The sequence below is a fragment of the Micrasema longulum genome, unplaced genomic scaffold (assembly GCF_059751315.1).
Source record: "Micrasema longulum isolate JH-2025_06_02 unplaced genomic scaffold, ASM5975131v1 h1tg001633l, whole genome shotgun sequence".
Taxonomy (NCBI): Eukaryota; Metazoa; Arthropoda; class Insecta; order Trichoptera; family Brachycentridae; genus Micrasema; species Micrasema longulum.
In genome coordinates, this window is record NW_028278813.1 from 127055 (window position 1) to 152109 (window position 25055).

The 25055-nt window shown below is 31.0% G+C and overlaps 2 protein-coding genes across 5 annotated transcripts; one reads left to right on the forward strand and one right to left on the reverse strand.

Annotated features, from left to right (window-relative positions):
* Positions 1-174: 174 nt before the first annotated feature.
* Positions 175-19076, reverse strand: LOC148274511 (fatty-acid amide hydrolase 2). Of its 4 annotated transcripts, none has more exons than XM_088236988.1 (11): positions 18944-19076; positions 18560-18810; positions 18310-18436; positions 15104-15275; positions 14583-14707; positions 11482-11571; positions 9745-9976; positions 7102-7285; positions 5775-5897; positions 3876-4013; positions 175-535 (listed from the first exon to the last, which is right to left on the reverse strand). In XM_088236988.1, exons 2-11 carry the CDS (start codon positions 18782-18784, stop codon positions 389-391), a joined length of 1563 nt encoding a protein of 520 aa, XP_088093114.1. In that variant the 5' UTR covers positions 18785-18810; positions 18944-19076; the 3' UTR covers positions 175-388. The 4 variants fall into 4 exon arrangements, with proteins under 4 accessions (XP_088093114.1, XP_088093117.1, XP_088093115.1 ...); XM_088236991.1 differs by having other exon boundaries at positions 18940-19051; XM_088236989.1 differs by having other exon boundaries at positions 18919-18950.
* Positions 19077-19205: 129 nt separating this feature from the next.
* On the forward strand, positions 19206-19747 carry Cox17 (Cytochrome c oxidase copper chaperone COX17). Its single transcript, XM_088236993.1, has 2 exons — positions 19206-19341; positions 19537-19747. The coding sequence occupies exons 1-2, from the start codon at positions 19214-19216 to the stop codon at positions 19619-19621; spliced, it is 213 nt and encodes a 70-aa protein (XP_088093119.1). The 5' UTR covers positions 19206-19213; the 3' UTR covers positions 19622-19747.
* The last annotated feature ends 5308 nt before the right edge of the window (positions 19748-25055 follow it).

A 25055-nucleotide genomic window follows, 5' to 3' on the forward strand; every position in this document is an offset into this window, starting at 1 on the left:
AGATCATATTGTTGTGTGAAAATAAAGGTTTATTTTGGTTTTTATTTTTTATTCTTTTATAAGGGAACATACAGGGGCATATTAGCTAATGGCTGCTTGGCCTGCTAATAATAACATAATAAAATTAAACAATTTTTTAAGGAAGGGAATGATCGAATGAATAAAAAGATAAAATACATGCAGTCCTTTATTAGTTACATTCAAATTAAAAACTAACAAAGAAACAAAAATATATCACAATACATAAAGAATAAGAAATGCCAGTTAAATCGACTATATCCGTAACCACAAATAACTCCATTTTGTATATAATTTTTTTTTTAATTAAATAAATTAGTCTTAAATAGAAACCTTTAAAAATACTGATTCATTTGTTCAGAAGGTACGCTTAATTAATTGTGTTGCACGGAGGTACAAAGCCGCCAAAAGATTTCTCTAAATGTCTTGCGACTGCGATACAAAGTCTATCATTATTAGGTCCAGCAACAACTTGTATACCCAATGGAATTCCTTGATGATTTAACCCAAGTGGAACCTGAAAATCATAAAACATTCAAATTAATTAGAAAATTTCTCGGTGGAATTTCACTGTAATTTTTAATTGGGAAAAAGATCTTTCAAACTCATTAATGGTTATGCATGGAATGGCCGTAAAAATCAAGTCTCTCATTAGTCCAAATGACATTGGTAGAGTAAAGGCGGCTATAGTCTAGAAGTAATTATATATTATGGAAGAATGAGATATTGTGTCCCTATAAAAAGCAGTCTGCAAAAAGAGTCACAGCACAATTTTCCATAAATTTACTTTAAACCTTCAACTACTATCCAATCGGAAGTGAAATGTCCCAAAAAATAATTATGATATGTGTCCATAAGAGTGGATCCTATGAGAAAAAAATGTTCGCAAAGGTGTCAATATCAAAAAGATTTTTCGCTTTGTGGTATGACATTAAATACTTATTTGTTTATAAATGTATATACGTTTTTAATGTACGTTTGTTTATAAATTTATATAATTGTATGTATAATTATTAATTATAAACAAATAGCTTTAGAAAAAGGAATGTTTAGTGGAATACGTATTTGGATTTAAAAACTGTTTTCTTAGAGACATTAAGAATAAAATTGTAAGAGTCAAACTTTGTAACTACATAAAAAAACAACACTTAAATGTGGAAAGTACAATAGGTATGACAGTAATGTCTTGTTCTAGATCCGTAAACAGCCTCGACGAGGAGGACAGAACACTGGGACTTAAGACTTAGGGAAAGATTATAATTCAAACCTATTATTTATTTTGGCCCATAGAATTTAAAAAAAAAAACTTTTTGCTTAGTACCGATTTTAAATAATCCACTTCTTACCACCGTCATAAATCTATCTATTAATTATATATTTATTCATTTAGGTAGTTTTTGCTATATACATACATGTTTGTACTGTTATAATTTCCAAGAAAACGTTTTTAATTCAATTTCGGATAACATTAAGCGTCCTCATATTTATACTCGTAAGTTCAAAGAATTTAATCAATGATAAATTATATAAATTTGTTGCAATAAAAGGAAAACAATTTTGTGAAGAGAATATGTAAGTCCAGGCTTTTACAGGGCTTATGATCTGTCATTGGCTGGTTTAAGTTGACACACTGTGCAACAATCACCATTCTGCCTATGTTTAAACATCCACATTTCCTCAACCCTTTCATCTGTTGACTTTTGTGAAGTAAAAGAATTGAAACCCTTATCATGTGGATGAGGTTCATCCGGATGAACCATTTCACCTAGTAGGCAACGCCTGAAAACAAATTAAGATCTGAATAACTCGCTGGGTGGAAATCCAGTCTGTTTACAAACATTTGGACAATTTTGTTTGAGCAAAATTACAGAATGATAAGACTAATAAGAGTTTAAACATCTAAAATAACTAGATAACATAGCCATAATTGGTCTAATTTATTTACTTAATATTTATATGCTAGAAAAGTAGACTTTGAAACATAAGTTGGCTTTGATTGATCAAAACAATTAAATCCCTATTTTCTAAAATGATATGAGAATGCAAATTAATTTTTTGCTTTTATAATCTTAACAAAACATGCCACATTAAGCATTTATTTTCATCAGCATACTTAGTCATTTACCTAATTATGTGTGTAATTTTGCAAGTGTATGCATTGCGGCCAGACTACATTGTTACATAATGATAAAAAAATTATAGGTATTCCTACATAAATGTTTGTATTTGATACATTACAATGGATGCACGAATAAGTCGAACAATACAATTCAATGATGCCAAATGGCAGTTTACAAAGGTCAAGATTTTGCACAAATCAACATTTAATAAACCAAATGATTTTAAGACAGAAAATAGATACTGTGACCACACTGAGCGATAGTAATGGCACATGTCCAAAATGGAAAGTTATTACCTTCAATAACCTATTTACTTTATAATCAATATTTTTAAATGAAAATTTGCATATTTGTATAAAAAAATAAAGTATCTTTGTCGGTAACCAATACTTGACCATGTTTTGAAAAAATATAGAAATATGTCAGTACTCTCTCTATAATCCGGCACTTCACCTCTCCGGCCTTGCCAGTAAAATTCAGCGTTTTTATACAGGCAGTTTTGAAACGGGTAGCGTGAATTGGAGAGAAGTGACTGCTTGTCGCGTGGTCAATGACCGCTGTGCGCGACCAGTAATCCGGCATTTTCAGTAATCTGGCAGTGCTCTGGTCTGATATCTGCCGGATTACTGAGAGACTACTGTACATACATTTTCATAGAGAAAAATCGATTATGTTTTATAGACAACTGAAAATAACTCTGTTAAATTCCCATATTAATCGGGGCCCTGAACATATTTTCTATCTGAACAATCGACAACATAATTCTTTTACAAAATTATGTGGGCTTAAAAGCCAAAATGTTAATTGTAAAATGTAATTTTTTATTACAATTTAAGAAAATAATAGTGGCACAGTGATCGTTATCTCTGAAAACATTTTAATTAGATGACAAGTGAATAGCTTAGTTTTTGCGAATGAATGTTAGTTTACTGATAGTGCGGGTGTATGTGTAACCGCTCTCATGTAAAAAATAGTTTTTTGGAGTTATGCCACTGTTATTCCCGGGGTGCAAATTACACTTACAAAAAAGATTTTTATATCTCTAAAATTACCTTACACAATTTTTTTTTTTAAAGGAATAACCCGCTAAGCCTCTATTTTGAGGCTTGTCAGCAGGTGGGATTGAGGGAATATGGAAGAAGGTAATGAAAAATACACCACAACACCCAGACCAATTGAGAAAAAAATCTTTCTTGGATTTTTTTCTTGCAACTGGCGGGAATCGAACCCGCGACGCCAGTTTCACAGATAGCCGTCTAACCAACTGCGCCACGGCGCCTGTCAATTAAAGCAAAACTTGAGATTTTATAGAGTAATGAAAAAGAAAAAACAGTAGGAAAAAAAACAGATACTGTGACCATAGAAAATGAAAACAAAATCAACTTATAGACATGTCTGTATATCCCCTCACATTTTTTAAGGAACCATAGAGGACACGAATCATAGAGAATGACCCTGCTGAGAGTACCTAATCAAATTTAAGGAGATATGAACTACAAATAGGCCAGTAAAAACGATTCACAGAGGATCGAGATCAATGGAGGAGGAGATGCAGGTGTCTGATGTAAACAATTCCTAAATTTTTTTGGATTTGATCCCAGGGAACAAAACTGCGTCAACACAAAAAATGTCAACATAGACAATGTGTAAATATTCAAGTGTCAAAAAATAAAAAGGAGTATTTTTCAAAAATTGCACAATTTTGATGCTTAAGATATTTAACATAAAATTATTAACCTGCGTGGCTGGTAAACGTAGGGCATTAAATATTCCCCAGTATCCAAAATTATATGGTCGTAAGAAACATGTGTAATGGTATGGAGCTGGCTGAGTAGTGCTGTGGAAAAGTAGAACTCCGTTTGATCCGAGAGTGTTCTGCAGAAAGAAATGAAACATTTGTAAGTACAATGTGATTAACAATTCATTATTGAGAAATGTGAGTTGACATGACATGTTAACTTAAGTTTTGTCTGTTTTTATCCAAAAAAAGAGAACAAGAGGACACAATAAAAAAAAATGCAACAAATTAGTCAATAATGTATTCTCCTTCATTATTTTACACAAAAGTCAATAATTCATAGGATCTTCATCATACACTGCGCAAATATCGCGAGCGGCTTTGTTCCCTCCATTGAGGTGTCGGAAATGCTCACTTTCGTCCACTTGGCATTCCATTTTGAAGGCTTGTAAATCAAATAAAATAATATTTGTAATGCAAAAGCAAATACAATATCTCGTAGAGCAGAATTTATTTTTTCCTACAACCTTTACCATTTAGTTTAGCTTTTGGTGTTCATTTTTAAATTTGGAAAAAAATGCGCACAACTTATGTAATTTATTTATGTACATTTAATTGAACTAATCTTTAATCGCAATTTTTTAAACGTGAGCTTCGAATCAGTAATTTAAATCCCCCTACCCCTTTACTTTGTCTCCTCATCCTAACATTCTTGCAGTGCTTTATTTTGTAGTAACTTATTTATTTTTTAACAGAACGGTTTTCTTTATCAGCCTAGACATGCACAAAATAAATAAAGAGCAGTAAAATCGAATCACGATAATAAATACATGTAAATGTATCACATTGTTTTGATTGAATAATAAAAAAATATATTAAATAATGGTGGTTTGCTGCAAAGTTTACATATTTTGGTTAGTACCAACATTTTTTGTTACTAAAAAAACTTTAAGAAAAAAAAAATTAAGATTAAAACACCACAGTAGACTTATTCATACTGAAAATACTGTATATACAGTCGAATTTGTTTATAACGATCACGGAAACAGCGAAATCTCGGATATAATGAGGAAACATTTGTTGACATTTTAGTTTGTGGTTTTCTCCGTACATTTATTCACTTTTATAAGAAGCTTCTTCTCAGACAAATCAAACAAAAATATTGTCAACAGTTGAGCAAAAACTCTTCAGTAACAAAATTCAAATGGGTACTAACTTATTACCGATGGCACTGGGCTTTGGGATCGGTTTACGTTTATGATACTATGTTAGTCTCTAAGTAAATAATTGGTGTTTGAAATGATTGAATATGGTTGAAATTGCGTGTAAAAAATCCAAGCTTTGTGAACTTAGTAAGCACAGACTCGGCACCTCATTCCAATTTACAACTTCTTTTGTAGTTTAATGACATCCTTGTTTCGGGGGTTTTTGCAATGTTTTTTAAAAATGTTTTATGGTCAATGCATAATGAACATTACAAGTAGGTGATGTCAGATAAGTTAAAACCTTACCCTTGAATTGTACACATGACTACTATCAGAAGTGTTTCAATTTTCGAAAAAGTGGCAATTATTTATAAAATAGAATGTGGCGTGAAAAGTGCTGAAGTGTGTAAAAAGTTTTCTCTACTTTATCACATTGTCAACATTCTGAACAAATAAGAATGTTTATTTATCTGAACTTGAAATTGAGAACCTGGTATGTTTGTAAGCATTTATTATAATTTTCAATAGTGACAATATGCAATGGTGATTGGATTTAAATAACCTTTTTCTGATATAACGAGTAATGCTTATAATGAGCAAATTCAGTTGAACCCGTCTTCCTATTAATAACCAAGTTCGACTTTATAGTAATAAATAGATGCCAGTGTAAAAGAAAACTAAAATGATACCAACCAATAATTCTTTCTTTAGTTTTTCTGTTGTAGAGACAGCCCATTCCTCTTTCTCCTGAGGGAATACTTGTTCATCTATAAGGGCAAAAATAGATGCCAAGCTAAATTCACTTTTCCCAACTAACTGAAATGAAAAATGAAGTAAAAGTAAATAAACAATGTTTTGATTATGTCTAAATGTTTGTGGATAGGCTGGATTTTCTCCCCATTGAGTTATTTAGATCTAAAATTGTTGCAATAGAGAGGGAAAACATTTTTGAGAAGGAATATACAAGTCTAGGCATTAACAGAGCTTATGACCTGTCATTGGCAAAGAGATTCATCCTCAAAATATACATAAACCCATACTAAAAACATTGTTGATTAAACCAACTGGTATAAGCATAAAAATTGAAAAATTGTTTTCAGGGATTGCCTAGTAGGTGAAATGGTTCAGCCAGGTGAATCTTACCCACATGATAAAGGTTTCAGCTCTTTTACTTCACAAAAGTCAACAAATGGAAGAGTTGAGGAAATGTGGATGTTTAAACACAGGCATAATGGTGAATGTTACACATTGTGTCAAACGGCCACTTAAACCAGCCAGTGACAAGTCATAAGCCTTGTAAATACCTAGACTTCCATATTCCCTTCTCAAAAATGTTTTCCCTCTCTGCTGGAAGTATTTTTTTACAAATAATTGACAAAGCTAAACGAGCACTAAATAAATAGTCCAGATCTTGTCTCGATGTCCCTTATGTTTGTCAATGCTTCTTTTCTTTTTTTAAAATGTTTTAAACTATTCTTTTATTGTAATATTTAAACCTTATAAATTGTATACATGGACAATGTCCGTTAATAAATAAATAAATAAAGCTTTTATATAATTTATTAATGTCAAACAACGACTAGTGGCACAAAAACAAAGCTCTTCTTTTTAACAAGAATGTACTTGTAGGAATATAATAAATGGTTTTAACAATATAATGAATGTGTGGTAGAATAAAAAGGACTAACTGTTTATGGCGCATACTCTGAATTCAAAGCCGTACGTCGAGTCCTTTCGCACTGCTTTACAAAAACATTATTTCCCACCCAAAATAAGATAAGCTCCGGAACCTATGTTGAATGGAACACAAGTCGGGTGGTTAGTGCCGCATCCAGTGTATACGTATATATCAATGACGTTCATGTTTATTAATAGGTCGATGACTAAAACAGTCTGATAATTGGAAGAAATCCCAGCCTGACTTCAAAAGAGCCATCTCTGGCAGTGGTTATACTTTACCAATGTTCCATACTCTTTCGCCTGCATTTCTTTAAAAAATATTATATTGATCCGTGTTTACCTTTTTGGCCAATTCAACAATACCGTTGACGGAGTAAGTCTGATTTCCTAACAGATGTGAAAAATTAGCCGGTTCCTTGCTCATCCAATATCTCCATAGTCTGAACATGTACTTAAAGCCCTCAAAGGAAACTTTCACCGCGGGAGAATCTGCAGCCACCGTTTCATTCAAATTAGTTACAACTCTAAAAGAAATAAACTATTTACATTACATCACGAATTATTGATAATTACATACATTATAATGATAACATTATTGTTACTGAAAGAAAGTTCAGAGAGAATAGCTTCTTTTTACTCTAATTAGTGGGTATTTTTAGTTTACCATTTTTTCACATCCAAATTTATTTTTTATTTTTATTAATAAAACATATAATACATTAACAAGATATTATACTACCAGGAGTTATAAAAATAACTTATTTGGGACGGTGCATAAAAAAAAAACATTTTTGTGACAATACATAATATCAAATAGGTGCGAAGGCTTTCACGGTCACTGTTATCAATATGTTTGTTTTTTGGGGGATACCGTATGTGTTGGATTTGTTCTGACGTTTCGGCTACCATTGCAGGAGCCATCTTCAGTAGGAAAAATAAAGAACCATTTATTAAGCCCAAAAGATAAGAATCCCCTGGAAACGGAAGCTGTTTATACACTAAGTTGCCAAGGATGTGATAAAGTGTACATAGGACAAACAGGGCGCACAGCAAAGAAAAGGATTGACGAACACAAAAGAGCGTGTAAACTTGGGCATTTTGACAAATCTGCAATAGCGAAACACTTTATAGACACCAGTCATTTTTTCACATTTGAACTAACTTATTACCGATGCCACTGGGCTTTGGGATCGGTTTACGTTTATGATACTATGTTAGTCTCTAAGTACCTAATTGGTGTTTAAAATGATTAAATATGGTTGAAATTGCGTGTAAAAAATCCAAGCTTTGTGAACTTAGTAAGCAGACTCGGCACCTCATTCCAATTTACAACTTCTTTTGTAGTTTAATGACATCCTTGTTTCGGGGGTTTATGCAATGAACCGAAAATTTTGCATAAACCCAGTAATTACAGTGCACGAATAATAAAAGAGGCAATTGAAATACACAGACACCCAAATGACATAAACAAAGACGACAAGCTTAAATTAAACTCAAGATGGTTTCCAGCACTACATACTACAAAAATGAGTCGAAATGTATAGAAAAGCCGAAACGTCGGAACAAATCCTACACACACGGTATCACCCAAAAAAGAAACTTATTGATACATAATATCAGTCACATCACAATACAAAATAGTAAAAAAATATAATTTTAGAAACATAAAACAGTATTATACACTATTTATATAAATTTTATTAATAACTCCAACTATCAAAAAGATTTAAGTAATACTCTTGAATTGTAACACTTTTCGATTTGCTATTCGACTTTTCGTTCTTTAGTTTATCGGGCAGTTTATTGTTTGTATAGGTATTTTTTCCACGTTATGTTTGCCTGGAATATATTTTTGTAATGTACTTCTTACTAGGACTACCGACTGACTTCTTACTAGGAATGTTGGGCTACCAATCATTGTTGGGGAGAAAGAATATTCATTTGGGTGTTCACCTTTTTCAACTCATTGGTGGTCGCATACATAATTCTGATATTCTGAATGAATTCGGTCTATTTGTCCCTGATAATTATCTTCGACAAAGGCAACACAGGTTGTTCTACCTACCACGATGCAGAAACAACCCGCCAATGGTTATGCCGGTAGGCAGAGCAATCGTGTTATTCAATCGTATCGCATCGGATTTCGATATATTACATGACAGTGGGATTACTCTTAGGAGGGCAATTTCCAAATTGTAATATGTATGTCAATTTTACATGACAATTTACATTTTTAATTTCTTTTCTATTTAATAAATCTGATTTGTATATTTTGTAATGTGTTGAGAATTAATTAGATACTCTGTAATGTTCTCAATGTAACTAAAAATAAGTAAATGAAATAAATAAACATTATTAAATAAATAAATTTAATCATCTCAAGGAGGAAATACAGAGATTTTGAATTTTTTGAAGAGCTGTTAGACATCCTCCACACGCAATTAAATCAACTATCTTATCCGCTGAATGGCAATAATCTCAATTCTCCAACGTTTTGTTGGACTCAATTCTCTAATGTGATAATAGAATTCTACTGTAGTGTTTATGACAACTTGATTACCATTTTCTAGTAGTGAGTTTTTTACAACTCGTTGAAAATGGCCCCCAAAATTGAAATATTTGGGAAATCGTACGAATGTAAATATTAGTTTTTTTATGAAAAAAAAAAATGGCAACCTTGCCAGGAATCAAATTTGGAACCTCGAGCATGGAAGGCAAACACGCCAATTACAACACTAAGAGGCAGAAGTATATGCAGTCGATTTTCCTTTTCAGGATTTTTACCTGAGAGAGGAACCATTAAGTCAAAAATAGTTTTACAAGCAAAACTGCGTTCTTCGTCTGACCGGACACAAAGAAATGGTACATTTACGTCCTTTTTCATTTGTTTACACAGCTCATAGATGCATGTGATGTCAACTAATTTTTATATTATAAATAGTAGATACAGAGTTTATAAAATAAGTGTTGTGTTAAATCTAACCTCTTCATCGCCTTTTTCAAATCAGAATGTACAGAACTGCATCTGTTGTCTCCCGTGTGTGCTACATAATAATATTTCAACTTTTTTAAGTCCACTGGCGCATCCAAGTTTAGAGCTTTAGAATGTTCCCATGTCAACAGTTTCATGATTGGTAATAAGTCTTCGCTATGTTTTACAACTGTTCCAGAAGACACCATTGTATTTTTTTCCTTCCCAGTCCGGAGAGTCCCCCCTGAAAAAGAAGGAAATTCAACACAAATATCGATCACCACATTCCCTACAACATACAATGGCCTAACCTCAACATATTTAGTGGTTGTATATCTTTGAAGAATCTTGACAGAATCTTTGACTCGCTAAGTAATATGTAGGTAACAAGTAAATTCATGTTAAAAAATCCTAAAAATTAAACTGAATAGTTTTGTGAAATATTCACATTGCCCGTAAACTTTTGAAAAAAATAAAAATATTAGTGTTTACCTAAATATTTACATTTTCAGACTATTTCTTAAAAGTTAGTTTAATCATTTTGGGGAAAAGCTGTTTTACTAATACTCAAGAAAATTCAGTTTCCAAGTTAATAATGAACCCTTAGCCCAATTTCTTTAGGCTGCTATTGCGTATAGTTGTAGCATAAGGTCAATAATTTTCCTAGGCCGCCATTTTACCCAGCCATACTATGGGGGTTAAATATCAATAAGATAAAACATTTAAATTTGTAAGTTAAAATTCTTGATGGAAGTTCATTGTAATTTATTATATAAATAAAAGACGAGTGATACTTTTATCCACAAATTTGGAATATCCTTTGAAATTAATAGATTAAAAAATAAGCCCGACGTAGAATTACTTAATGAACAGATAACACATGTGCATTCTCCATTACTATACCCATTGTAATATATTTATACTAATGACTTTTTGCACTTTGTTTTTCAGAAATCATAATTAACAAAAATCACACTCACGAAGGATGGGACACTAAAAATAAAATACTTAAACTCATAAAAATAGCATTATATCAACTCATTAGTTAACCCGAATTTTTTTTGATAACGATCCTTAAGATAAAAATAACTTTATTTAATTTACTTTCATATAATTTTGAATTCTCTATCCTTACCTCTGTTTTGTATAAATACATTGAACTCCTTAATAAAGATACCAGTCTCGAAGATGCCGCGAAAGAGATGACACCGGTCACTGGATATTCCAAATTTGTGGATTAAAGAATCACTTGTCTTTTATTTATATAATAAATCAACAAGATATGTTAAATTTAGAGATACTCTTGATAATATTTTTATTTTATTATTGGAGTCGATCTTGGGTTCAATTCTCGACCTGGTTGACATGAAATATTTTTAAAATGTGTTTTTACGCAAGAATATTTCAGTCCCTGGACTGGCACCTGAAGCCTAAGACTGATCATCTTTGCCTTCATGTAACATAAATGATCAAGATAGTCTGCGATGGTGTACCAATGCAGTGCCCTATGCACCATTAGGTGTGGAAAGGGAATGATGATGATTATTGGACTTATTATGGTATTTACAATGTACAATTTAATAAATAATAAATATTGTTTTTTGCTTACAGACCTCGCTTCCTTTATTTATAGGTCTTCTCATAAATTCGAGTGTCGATTATTCCTACTTTTGACATGTCCATATTTAAGTATTTGTTGGATTTGGTGATTAGGTCATAAAATAATATTATATAAATATAAGAACAAACCTCTCATGTTCGTAGTTTCTGCAGTCGGGTTGTGTCCAAATAATCCACAAAAGAAGGCCGGCATCCTGGTAGAACCACCAATATCAGAGCCTGATACAATCAAAATGCAACAAAAAAATAAATCAAAATGATTTTTAAATCATGTAGTCAACTACAATCTTAATTAATGATTAATGACTAAACTTTAGTATTACCAGTGATTATGAGAGCATAACTATTATTAAAAAAACACACATTTTTCTATTAAAACTTAGTTTTTCTGCTTTTTCATTTTCATTATTTAAGTAATAATATTATTATTTTGCACATATCGTTTAATACCTACATATTTTAATCACTCAAGGCTACACCCGAGTATACTCGGGCGAATATTATGTGGGAAAATTTCCACACCCAAGATAATTCAGGCACACTTCTGCAAAAAAGATCACCCCAGAATATATTTGGGTGAAAATAAATTGACTTATTTCCTATTTATTTTGTTGTATAGTTATTAAAATATTAGTGAAATAATTATGATTCTATTTTATGTCAATTGCTACATTACTTTATGTACTTCTTAACTAAATATTGTAAGAGCCTCTGGGTTTTTATAAATAAAATGTAAAATAATAAATAAATACGTTCAGTAAATAAAATTCATCAATATATATTTTTTTCTTCATTTTTTAATAATTACTGAAGCAGTTAATAAGTATAATACGTATATAACGTATATAAGTATATAACGCTCCTATATACCTGTGTGAAAAATTTCAACGCTTATCAGTTCATGGTTTACCTCTTCGTTCTCATTCTCAAGGCACTCTCTTAATACCCATACACAATTCCTCTTTCTTCTCTAACTCATATAGTGTCCATGCGGCTCGACTGTGGAATCATCTCCCATCCACCATCAACGATGTTACTACATTATCTCTGTTTAAATCACATCTGAAGAAACATCTCCTTTCTCTTCCCTAATCTCTCCTCCTTTCCTTTTTCCTCTTTCTGCTTTTTTCCTTTTTCCCATTGAGTAATAGTTTTGATTTAAGGTAATTTATAAACAAATACGTTTATTTCTATTTTTATATATTTTTCACTTTTTAATCTTTTTTTTCTTCTATTGAATATGTTCTGTAACTTGAATAATAAAAAAAAAACTTTTATTTTATTGGTTGGTTGGAAGAAATTGCCATTTGGCAATAAGCCCGCCAATGTACAAATAACATTATGTACAAAAAGTTAAATAAATAAATAAATAAATATACGAGTCTGTACAGTTTAATTTTGAATATCGTAACACCCGATGACAAACTGCTTATATGGCAGTTTAGCGAGACAAAGGCGATGTATTTTATGTTTTTTAATTTAGTTCTTCTGCAATTTTTTTTTCTGCAACTCTTCAAACAAATTCCATCTCCAAAAAATATTGAAAACGTAACTAATTTTTTACTTTTATTAAGATATCGTTTTTTACATATATTTTCAAAATCACTACATCATTTTGGTATAACATTTTCAAAATATTATCTTAATAATGTAAAGAGGCCACTTGACCACCAGCCAGAAGGTCTTGTAAATGCCTAGATGTCTACATTACTTTTCAAAAATGTTCTTCATCTCTGTTGTAATATGATAATCTTAGAAACTCGCAAGGGGATAAAATCCATTCCTTGTATAATAACATTTAAACAATCTCAAAATTTTGTCGATTAAGCCAACAGGTCCAAAAAGTATAAAAATTGAACTTTTATTATATAAGAATGTATAATAATTCAGTCAGATACATCTAATTCACATCAATAAAGATTTCAGCTCTTTAAATATACAAGAAATCAACACCTGTAAGAATGAAAGAAATATAGATGTTCAACAATAGGCAGAATGGTGAATGTACAAAGTGTAGCCATTTTAACCAGCCAATGGCAGCTCATAAGCCCTGTGAATAGCTAGAATGACATAATCCAGTCTCAAAAATGCTCTCCATCTCTGTTGCAATATGATAATAATATTGTAAGTTTATTTTCAAGACTGTTAACATGTGGTTTTAATTTGTTTTCTTGAAAGCGTATTTCACGTTCTCATGTTAGAGAATGAATTATTAATGTATTGTCACAATGGGTTTATTAGCATTAATTAAAATACCTTTTCACAAATACATAAGTCAGCATGCAATTGTACACTACAGGAGAAGAGATTTACAAAAAACTACTTTTACGGTACCAATGAATATGAAGAGATGTAAAAAAAAAAATGCTATACAGATGCCACATTGATATTTTTATATATATATTTAGTTAAAATAGGGGCTTACTCATAAACTTGGTATTAAGTTATGCCTAGGCATAGTGGTAGAATACGGATGGGAATACCATCATTATTATAATGGTAGAATCAGGATATTCATTGTATATATGATATAACCATTCTTATTCTACCACTATGCCTAGGTGTAACTTTATATCAGGTTTATTTCTGTTTTTATTTTTTGCTGTTTAGTAAATTTTGTCAAATTTTTAGGGTTTATAACCTGTTGATAGGGTAAAAATAAAAATGAATCAATAAAATACAGAACTAAAGTAGTATAATAATTTCAAAAAAATGGTATTAATTCAGACTCTCTCTGATGACACTAGCTACCTATATGAACTTTTGTTTTTAAAGAAAACAATCGCCATCTCGCAAAACGATACGATAGATCCAGCACCCCTAATCTCTTTCGGATGATGAGTTAACTATGCAGTTTTTTTAGATACACAACTAGCAAGGAAAAATGAGCTGAGTTTTTTTGATTTGATTATTTTTTGAAAAAGGACAAATGACATGAATCATAATTTGAAATTTTTGGCAAGGACTAAAGAATAAGTGTACTTGCCTAGCCTGTATTTTTTTTTACTCATTCTGTTGTTCCTTTCGCCTGGAGATATATATATTCCTATAGAGGTGTATCAGCCACTTGACCTCTTTACCGTAGACATTAAAAAGGACGATGACATATTATTTGTTTTAGAACTCAAATTTCAAATGTTATCTGGCTGCAGCTCCTGTGTATGAATCCAAGTGCAAGTGGAGAGTTTCAGGCAGAACCAAACCACAATATCTCATAAAGGAAAACTCACATATGCCAAATGGTGAAGCAACAGAAGCGACGAGAGCTCCTTCACCACCAGATGATCCTCCTACCGTCCTTCCCACGTTGTAAGGATTATTAGTCTGGCCAAACAACATGTTACGAGTCTCTTGCCTTAAATAGAAATAAATCTTATAAAAGATCTTATTAAAACAGGTCGTAGTCCCGCGGTATTCTTACTGACTCACAGATCAGAAGCTTGATGTTAATACCACAACTTGATTTTAATTTAGCATAGCTTATCTTTTTTACTACAATTTATGTATATACTAGTAGATCTGTATGCATGCATATGTATTATTTTTAATATATTTTTTAGACACTATAAGGATAATTTAAATAATGTAAATGAATGCCTCGACACGGGTTGTGCCCAGTGCGGTATTCAAATAGAAAAAAAAATATTATGTAAAACATGGAAATAAAAAATAATTAAATACACCGATGAAGCGCATTATGCATGGCTTTAATAATTTTGATCCACAATATTATAAAACATGAATTATTTACCATTTATTAATTTCAGGAACATTGGAAACTGCAACAATTATAGCTCCTGCCTCCCGCATTATTCTGATAGCTTCTGCATCCTCATTAGCTTTCATTCCTTTCCGGGAAACAAGCCCCAGAGTGTTGCCTAAGCCTGCTACTGCATAACTTTCCTTGGATGTGAACGGTACTCCTAAAGAAATTCATAATGTAAATGAGCAAATACACTTCATCCAAAAAATACTTTTTCTGGGTTAGAGTGGCGTCTGTTCACACTTTCTATCGTATGCTGTTTTAGGTCGCATTGCAGCGTCCATCGACCAAATTATGAAAAATTGTATAGTACAAAGACGATATAATGCCATATCAGTCTTTGCATACAGATCTCGCAACCTCTACATTCATACATCTTCTCATGCACGTCCGCCGATCATTCCGATTTTGATATGTCCATCTACAAGTATTTGTTGGATTTGGTAGTGCCATGTCTTCCTTGTTTTCTGCATCCATCAACATTCGCATTGAAAATCTTTTAGCTGTTATTCCGCTGTCCATTTGCTCTACATGTCCAATCAAATGCAGAACTGCTTTCTTAATTTTGTCGATAGTGCTTATCTCAGCCTTACATCATTATCATTCGAAATTATCATTATTGAATATACACCAATAAAATGTAATTAAATAGACAATGTCATGTTACAAGTGCGAAGACCGTGGAATTTCCAGATCTTGGAGATACAAGTTATTCTAATAATTCCAATTCCATAACCAACACCATTTTTAATATTGTGCATTTTTCAATTCACAAATTTGAAATATACATTTAATCGTGATATCTACAACCACAAAACAGGCAACTCAAAAAATCTACTTGTGTTTTAATTTAGTTCAACAAAGTTTGGTAAGAAGTCTTTAGAAAATATTGGCCGGTCCAAATTTAATAAACTGCCTGATTAACTTAAAAGTGAAAAGTCAAGTATCTTTTTTTTTAATTTGAATCATTTTGATAGTGACAGTTTTTTTAAAATACCTAGTTTTGATGTGTTGAATATGTTCAGTTACTATATTGAATTGTGTTCAATTGATAGTATGTATATTGATTGATTTGGTGTTTATTTTGTAGAATTACATATTTAAACTTATAATTAGAAATCAAACACTGATTTGAGTCTACTGAACACTTTATTTTATTTTTACAAATATAAACTTCGTGACAATTGTTTCGCCTTATTAGTTATAGTTCATAAGATTATTTTTATTTTCTACTTAAGTACCTTGAATTATATAACTATATAAGGACATTTAATCCAAATAATCTTCACATTCGTTTGAAAATGCCCTAATAAGGCGAAACAATTGTCACGAAGTTTTTATTTTTATATGTTTACATTTGTAAAAATAAAATAAAGTGTTCAGTAGACTCAAATCAGTGTTTGATTTCTAATTATAAAATAGTATGTATCGTCACAAAAATGTTCTTTTTTTTAATGGACCATTGCAAATGAGTTTTTTTTAATCCTGCGAGTATAATATGGTATGTGTGTTTTATTAATAAATAAAAACATATAATTAGGTAAATTAAAAACTAATATTATTAAAAAACATAAAATCACAGATATAAAACTCTGCATATTAATTTAATCATATTGACAACAAATTGTAAAATATTATGCAACAAACACTATCATAAAACAATAATGATTACCAAACTGTTTAACCGTGATTGTATCAAAAGATTATTTAAATTACAGAGATAATTTCTTCCATGATGAATTGATTTAACATTATAATGCTAGTAGTTTACTAATTTCCATTATGTTTGTTAAAAATGTTCTGTTATACTTATATCACACGCAGTGATTACAATATTGATTAAAGTATTATTGTATGTAACATCATAAGGAAAAAAGTAGCAAAGGCTTCTGTAGATCAATTTTACTGGTACAATTGCTATAAAGATCAATGGGTATAAACATGGTGCAAGTCATTGACATATAATAAATAAACATGTGATTCTTATCCTAGCTACATTTTAGATATAGCCAGAGATTATAATTACAGAACAAACAATTTCGATGCCCTTAACAACGAGGAAGTTCAGTGCAACGGGAAATTGGATATGAAAATCGACAAATGGAAAACTTGAAGAAATATGGATGTTCAAACATAGGCAAAATGGTGAATGTTACAGTGTGTAAAGTGGCCACTTAAACCAGCCAACGACAGGTCATAAGCCCTATAAATGCCTAGACTTCCATATACCCTCCCTAAAATGTTCTCCATCTATGTTGTAATTTCTTAATATTATTTATGTGCTTTAAAATCGTGAAAAATGTACATAGGTACTAAAAAACAGAACTAATTATATACTTATCAAATAATTTCGAATATATTAGGTGTTAACATAAGTTGTGTCAGATTTTTTCCAAATTTAAAAAAGAGCAGCAAAAGTAAAACAAAATGGTACAGGTCATTCGAAATCAAATTTTCTGCTCTACAGGATATTGTGTTTGCTTTTATGTTTCATATATTATTTTATTTGATTACAAGCCTTCAACATGGAATGTCAAGTAGACGATAGTGAGCATTTCGACACCTCCTTCTGTTCGCATTCAATCGAGGGAATAAAGCTGCCAAAACTGCTAGCGATATTTGCGCAGTGTACTGTGAAGATGCTATGAATTATTGACTAATTTGTTGTAAAATAATGAAGGAGAATACATTATTGACTAATTTGTTGCAAAATAATGAAGGAGAATAGGTTATTGACTAATTTGTTGTGATTTCCTTTGTTGTGCTGTCTTGTTTTTATTGTTGCATCTTCATTTGGATAAAAACGGACACAACAACACACAGTTAACATCCAATATTTACCAGTGAAACTATATAAATGTTTTGTTTTTCACAGTCATAGTAATTATATTAAAAGCATTTTATCTTTACATACAATGGCTTTTTTCTGTGAAGCATTACGTCTAATAACGACGCCTGTTAGATAATGTATTATGAACTTATTTCACTACACAAAGATTTAAAAAAAAGATATATCTGTGTACACTTTTGCAAATACAACCGTTTTTTTATTATTTTTTTGCCGCAACATATCAGTTCCTTAGAACAGGCATTGCCTAAATAGGAACCGATAGATCCTTTCAAGTATTCGGCCATACTATAGTACTTAATTGGTACAATTTTTAATGGATTGAAAATTTTCAAATTTAACATACCCAAAAATGGTTTATTTTTAAAATCTTCTTCAGAAAGACCATTTTCGATTTGTTTATCTACCTCAATTGCTTCTTTGATAGCTGATTCATATCTTTCATCAGTAATAGCATTAATGATAGGGTTAACCTGCAAAAAATAATGCATATTCAGAAAAAAATTGTAAAATATTAGCCAGCAATAAGTCTAAATAGGCAGGCAAGTACAATTCTAAAATTTAGGAAAATATTTTGACGCAACATACAAACATACCAGTTTAATTCTTTCTACGCATATTTTGAGAAGTTCTTCCGATTTCAATTGTTTTTTTCTTATTTTCAAAGCGAGTGATATGGCGCTTTCGAGTAAAATTTTTGATTGATCATCTAATGGAGGAATAATTTCTCTTTTAGGCTCCCAATATAGTGAAGATAGAAAGTCAATTAAAAAATCAATCTGAACTCTAATCCATATCAATATTTGACAAAACGCACTCATTTTATTGTATTATAATAGTACAACTTCTGAAAAAGAAAATATAATCATTTAATTAATTTTGTATGGTAATTTTAAGCAAATCGAAAATAACCAGGTAATTATTGACTACAGAAAAGCAAAGAATGCTATAATACAAGTACAAAATAAACACGCACTAACTTAAAAGACGCAATTCAAGCCGCAGACAACCGGTTAATTTTCAACCTTTCCAACAAGATCCAGTTGAACAACCCGCAGCCAAGTTTACCACAGACAAATTATTCATAAAAAAGCGGAAACAGCTGAAATTGACAGTTCTTTTTGTAAATGGCAATAACTAGATAAATAACTTTCGGGAATTGGGAATAAAAACTACCAGTAACTGGCAACTCAGCGTTTCTAATTTGTTGACAGCTCTGCTGTTATTACTCGAAAAGAAAATTTTTAAAAATGGGAACTTCCGCCACCAAAACTGCACAGTTGCAGGCTGCAACACCAGAAAATGTATCAAATACAGAAAAACCAAAGTGCAAAGCTTGCTGTGCTTGTCCCGAGACTAAAAGAGTGCGAGATGCCTGGTAAGTAAAATTTTAAGGTTATATTTCCCTTACTCTGACGCAATGGAAAATATCAAATCAATTTCGCAGCACTATTAAAAATAAAACATAAGTATGTGGTAAAATATTCATAAAATAACCGCGAGACATAAATAATACATAGTCTTTCGCTCTAAAAATATTAATGTACTATCTCATTAAATGTTTTTTTTGCAGCATCGTCGAAAACGGCCAGGAAAATTGCACCAAGCTTATAGAAGAGCATAAGGAATGTATGAGAAAAATGGGATTTAACATCTAAATGAATTAATTTAACTGTAGAAATTTACAAACTGTTCCTAGTTAAGATATTTAAGTTGTTTTTTTAAAGATCTACAGTATTAAAGTTATTTATTGAAATAAATCAGCTGCTGTTTGTGCTACATTACTAAGTGTAATATTGCTGTAATTTTAAAACCTATTTTACACTGTTACACATGTAACCTTTATTTGAATATCTTTATGTTACAAATACACTGAATGAGTATAAACATATATGTGGCTGTTATAATAAGCAAAAAAAACCTGTCTTTTGAAAAACATTTGAATTTTTCACTCCTTTGCAATTTACTTAAAAATATGATTGATTCAGCCTATTATACCAAATAGTAAATATCTTATTAAGTATAATTTCATAAAAATCTAAAATATAAAACATTTGTTAACTTTTCTGGTTGGTTATTAACAAAACACAGACATTCAGATTTAAAATTGGAAAATTAGTTTTCTTAAAATGTTAAATGTACATTGCTACCTGTAGTTGGTATAGTATATTAATATTATCCACGTTAATATCAGTATTGTAAATAATATTTTTTTTTTTTTTTAAATTCAATAAACATTTTAAAAAAGTATTGATATTTTAATAACATACATAATATAGTGTATAACGGTAGGGTATAACGTTAACTCGAAAATATGCGGATTTAACTTAATGATGCAGGTTTGTAAAGTTTTTAACGCTCTAAAAACTTGCAAAATACACTAAGCCATATTAAATTTCATATATCTGTAGTTTTAAAAAGAATTTTAAGGTTAAGTTGTATACCCGGTATTATATACAAGCTAAAAGCTTTGAATAACTTAATTTAAAATTAAGAAATGGAACAATTAAAAACATGCCCTAAAAGGAGCACTTAACATCTTACTATATTTATTTAAGATATAAAAGAGTAAAATTGGAACAAATCTTAAATGCTTGATTTCTTGAAACAGTATACCTACGATATGTAGAAGAATCTCTATCCTATCTAAGCATAGTCAATAATCTGTTCCAGGGGGTCCAACGAATTTAGAATATGACCATAGATTTTAGATAGAAACAATTTTTACATAAAAAATATGAAAATGAATTAATCTGTGTCTAACTCTTAAAAAATGTACAAAAATGAAAAAAATCATTAGTTCAACTAAAATTTTATTGTAATAAATAGATAATACAGTAAAACTACAATGAAGTTCAGTGGTTTTTTTTATTTGTAATAAGACTATTAAGTTTCATATATAGACTTCAGTGCTTTGATTTTTTTAAAGTTTCGTATTTCTGAAATTACTCCTCAAGTGATGTATCAACTTCTCTTTCCCTTCTTCTTGGTCAGTTCTGCCGATTGGTCCGTTAACTTACTGTAGAGTGTTTCTATACTTTCTTGGGAGTCTCGCAAGGCTCTAACCTGGGTCCATTGTTGTTCTCTATTTTTATTAATAATATTGAAATTGTCATCTTGAACTTGCGTATTCTGTTATTTGCGGATGACTCAAAACTTTTCTTAAAGGTGACAACTTTGGATAATTTTCGTCTTCTTCAAGCGGATATATCTAATATATGTGGATGAGGAAGACGAAACAAACTTAGGTTTAATGTTTCCAAGGTCACATCTTTCACTAGGGCCCAAATAACTCTATTTTTTCGCTACAAAATGAATGACCAGAATCTGACACAATCATCAAATATTAAGGATCTGGACATTGCATTTGTGAGGACCCTGACATTTCATGATCACTTGGAGGCAATCAATAGTAAATGATTGAAGATGTTGGGATTCATTCTGCATACTGCCAGGGTTTTCGAAAATACCCGCGTACTGAGAACTCCTTGGTGCTAAGTAGACTCGAGAGTGGTAATATTAATAGAGAAAATCTAAAAGAAGTTTCTGAGATATCTCTACATGAGAGAGTGCGAGTATTATCCTTGGCTCTGCTCTACCCGACCAAGTTTCTCCAGGGTAGGCATGGCTACAACAGTTTAGAGACTAGAAGAAATGTGTATTTAAATACACATTTTTATCGATTGTTGCGCGGTGTGGTCGATTATCCTAAGATTATGAGGAAAATTGGTTTGTATGTTCCTGATATTTACCTATGACAGCGTCAGCATAGATTGTTTCATATTCCGATATACAGGACCAACCTGCCGATGGTTATGCCTGTTGGAAGGGCTACAGCTATGCTGAACAACATCGCTCTGGATGTTGATCTACTCCATGTATCCGAAGGGGTTTTCTGGAGCAGAATTCTCCTACTATTTTGACAAAAGTCTCTTTAATGTATTTTTTTATTGTTATAATATTATGTACTAGTACATGTTATTTTTTAAATAAATAAATTGAATTGAATAAACTGGAAATCTTTCTCAACTCGTTAATCATTTGTTAATTCACATATGAACTAGTGACGCCGTTCAAAGTAGTTTTTATTCAAATTTTTAAAATTATTTTTTCATTAATTTTCAAGAAACTTTGCCGTAAAATTTAATGCTCTAATTTTTATAGCGCGTAAGAAAATATTTTTTATATACAATTTCCCGTAGGGTTGAAGTTCCTCATTGCCCAGATTAACGAGTGGCAGATTTTATTGCATTTGCAATAATACAGCGAATTGGAATCACTTTAAAAACTTACTTCAACATGTCCTGCAAAATTAATTGTACAATTAGTCTTAGTTGTTTATACCCAACAAATGAAATGGACTGAATACATCCGTAAATAAATAAATGAATAAAAACAGTACACTATAGATACCTGAAACTTTGGAGGGGAATGGTAGGCAAAAGCAATAACCACTATATTTCGAGGGAGACTTATCTACTCGATTTCATAGTCCTTAAACTGGCATTTGAAGCGTAAGATTGATCTTTCATGTCATGAAATTGATCCAGATACGTTACAATTGGAGTACCAATGCAGTAACCTGTGCACTACTGGGTGTGGATAGGGAAATGATAATGTAATAATTATGTATCCGGACGGACGATGCATACAGTTATGTGTGTGAAATAGAACCAGAACCCGGCCAAGTGCTTTTGACTTGATGGCTACTCTCCGTCTCGAAGCATAGTGATTGGCACATTCGCAAAGCATGTATGAGATTCTGGGTTTGATTCCTCACATAGTGGACGTAAAGTATTGTTTTAAAGGTGGTTTTACACTGCAATATTACATAGTTCCTGGTCTGACACCTGAAGCATAAGACTGCAGTCACCTTAGGTACCATCAAGTAACAACAATGATCTAGATACGCTGCGATTGGAGTACTAATGCAGTGCCCTATGCACCATTGAGTGCGGTTAGGAAATAATAATGATTATTATAGTATAAAATAAATATTTTGAAGAGATATTATATGTGTAGATAGAATTATTTTTTTTTTCCCTTTAATGAGGCCTTCTACTAAAACATAATACCTAACATCAGCTGAAAACAAGTTTCATATTTACAAATTCAAACATATTATGTATGTATCTAAAAATAAATAGCAAAAAAGGCAATGGATGATAATATATGCACAAATAACAAGAGAAACAAAATATTTTTTTTTTATGAAGGGAAAAATAAATATTTGCGTTCATTTACCCAAATATTTTAATTTGAGGGCCATTTTCAACGAGTTGTAAATGACTCACTATAAGAAAATGGGAATCAAGTTGGGGTAGAGTAGAATTCGAACCACGAGCCTATGCATGAAGAAAAAAATCCGCAAGTTCCGGAGGAGGGTATCAGGACAACTCCGGATAAAATTCTATAAATAAGATTTTATGATTAATAATTAAAAGTCATGGTAGTGTTTATAAAACTGTTTTACAATATTTTGAGTTTTCTGCGAAACAGAGAAAATCTCGCATACTACGAATACCGATAAAAATATATGAAATAGTTTTATAAAAAATAATTGTATTTTCGAAATCAATATGGATATTGTAAAGAAACGTTTCCATACATAACGTTGAAAAAGAAATTATAAAAAAATGTGTCCCTACAAAAATGTGACATGTTTAGCCTTGATAATTGTGACATCAAGGTTCGTTACTATGTTTTATTAAAAAAATTCAAACGGTCACAAAGTTTAAAATTTACACGAATCGTGGTGTGTTAGGGGCGTGGCCGATCCAATGGGCCGTTTTCGTGTGAATTAAAAAATTACGAATTTAAAAATATTTTTTATGCTACTAATAAGTAGTAAAAAATTATTTTTTTTGATCAACAGTATTCATTTAAAATTGTAAATAAAGTTATATTTCCCTTTTCATACATTTAAAAAATAAAATACTGTTGCGAAAGGTTGCTTTATTATTATTACTTTTTCTTTTCAGATAACAAATATAAGTATACAATATTACTACTAAATACAATATTTACATTAATTAAATACATATATTTACATTATTGTTTCCCATTACGTAAAATAAAAAAAACAATTCTTGTATACATAATGGAGAGTAACGTCTTACAATAGTTTGTTTGTTTTATTTTTAATTATTAATATTTTTAGTATAACATATAAATTACAAAAAAATATGTATAAACGGTGTTTTTAATCAGTGCTCCACAAAAAAAAATTATAAATGTAACTTTTCACTTCTTTCTTAAATATATTGTATTCCTGACTGCACTTTTTCTTTTCTTTGTTCATTTCATTAAAGAAAAATATTCCTCTGTAAGTATAACGATGTTGTGCTGTAGTTGTTTTAAATTTGGGAATTTTAACTAAATATTTCATATCAACCTTGCCGGGAAACGAACCCGAGACCTCTTGCTTGGTAGGCAAACGCGCTGACCATTACACCACGAGGCCGACAAATAAAATGAAATCAATACGATGACTTAAAAAAAAAAAATATATATGCTACATGGGGTGATATTCCAAACGCTCTCGCTGCCGTAGAAAACACTTTTATGTCGCGTATTTAAATACTAAACAAAAATTCGTAATACGCGAGATAAAAGTGTTTACTATGCCCGCGAGAGCAGTTCAGAATAGCACAGCTGGGGGGCCCTAGAAACCCCTTAGACCCACACAGAGAAAACACTCCCCCGCATACCCGAAAACAGTTAGACTGAGGGGTTTTCTGTCGGTTTTGCTCATACAAAAAAAAAAAGTTAAAAATTGAAAAAAATTGAAAAAAAAAAATTCAATTTCATAAACCGCGATTTTAATTTCATGAAGAAGTTCGGTGGTTTTAAAATATATATATATATGTATATATTTAATAGATTATTAAACTAAGCCAAATTTATGTATCGTAATATCAGCGCTATGATTTTTTAAAGTTTTGTAATTTTGAAATTACTCCGTCTTTGACGCCACAAGTTCTAGAGTTCTGCTGATTGGTGAGTTTGCTTCCCAGAAATCGGAAATCTATCACAACACAATCGGTCGATTCTTAAGAACTTGTGACGTAGTTCAATGTATATTTATATGGT

Coding starts and splice junctions, on each gene's coding strand:
- LOC148274511 (XM_088236988.1), bottom strand. CDS start 18,784: ATGAGTGCGTTTTGTCAAATATTGATATGGATTAGAGTTCAGATTGAT. Junction 14,708..15,103: donor GTTCCTGAAATTAATAAATG/GTAAATAATTCA, acceptor TTTCTATTTAAG/GCAAGAGACTCGTAACATGT. Junction 7,286..9,744: donor TTGAAAAAGGCGATGAAGAG/GTTAGATTTAAC, acceptor TATTTCTTTTAG/AGTTGTAACTAATTTGAATG.
- Cox17 (XM_088236993.1), top strand. CDS start 19,214: ATGGGAACTTCCGCCACCAAAACTGCACAGTTGCAGGCTGCAACACCA. Junction 19,342..19,536: donor AAAAGAGTGCGAGATGCCTG/GTAAGTAAAATT, acceptor TTTTTTTTGCAG/CATCGTCGAAAACGGCCAGG.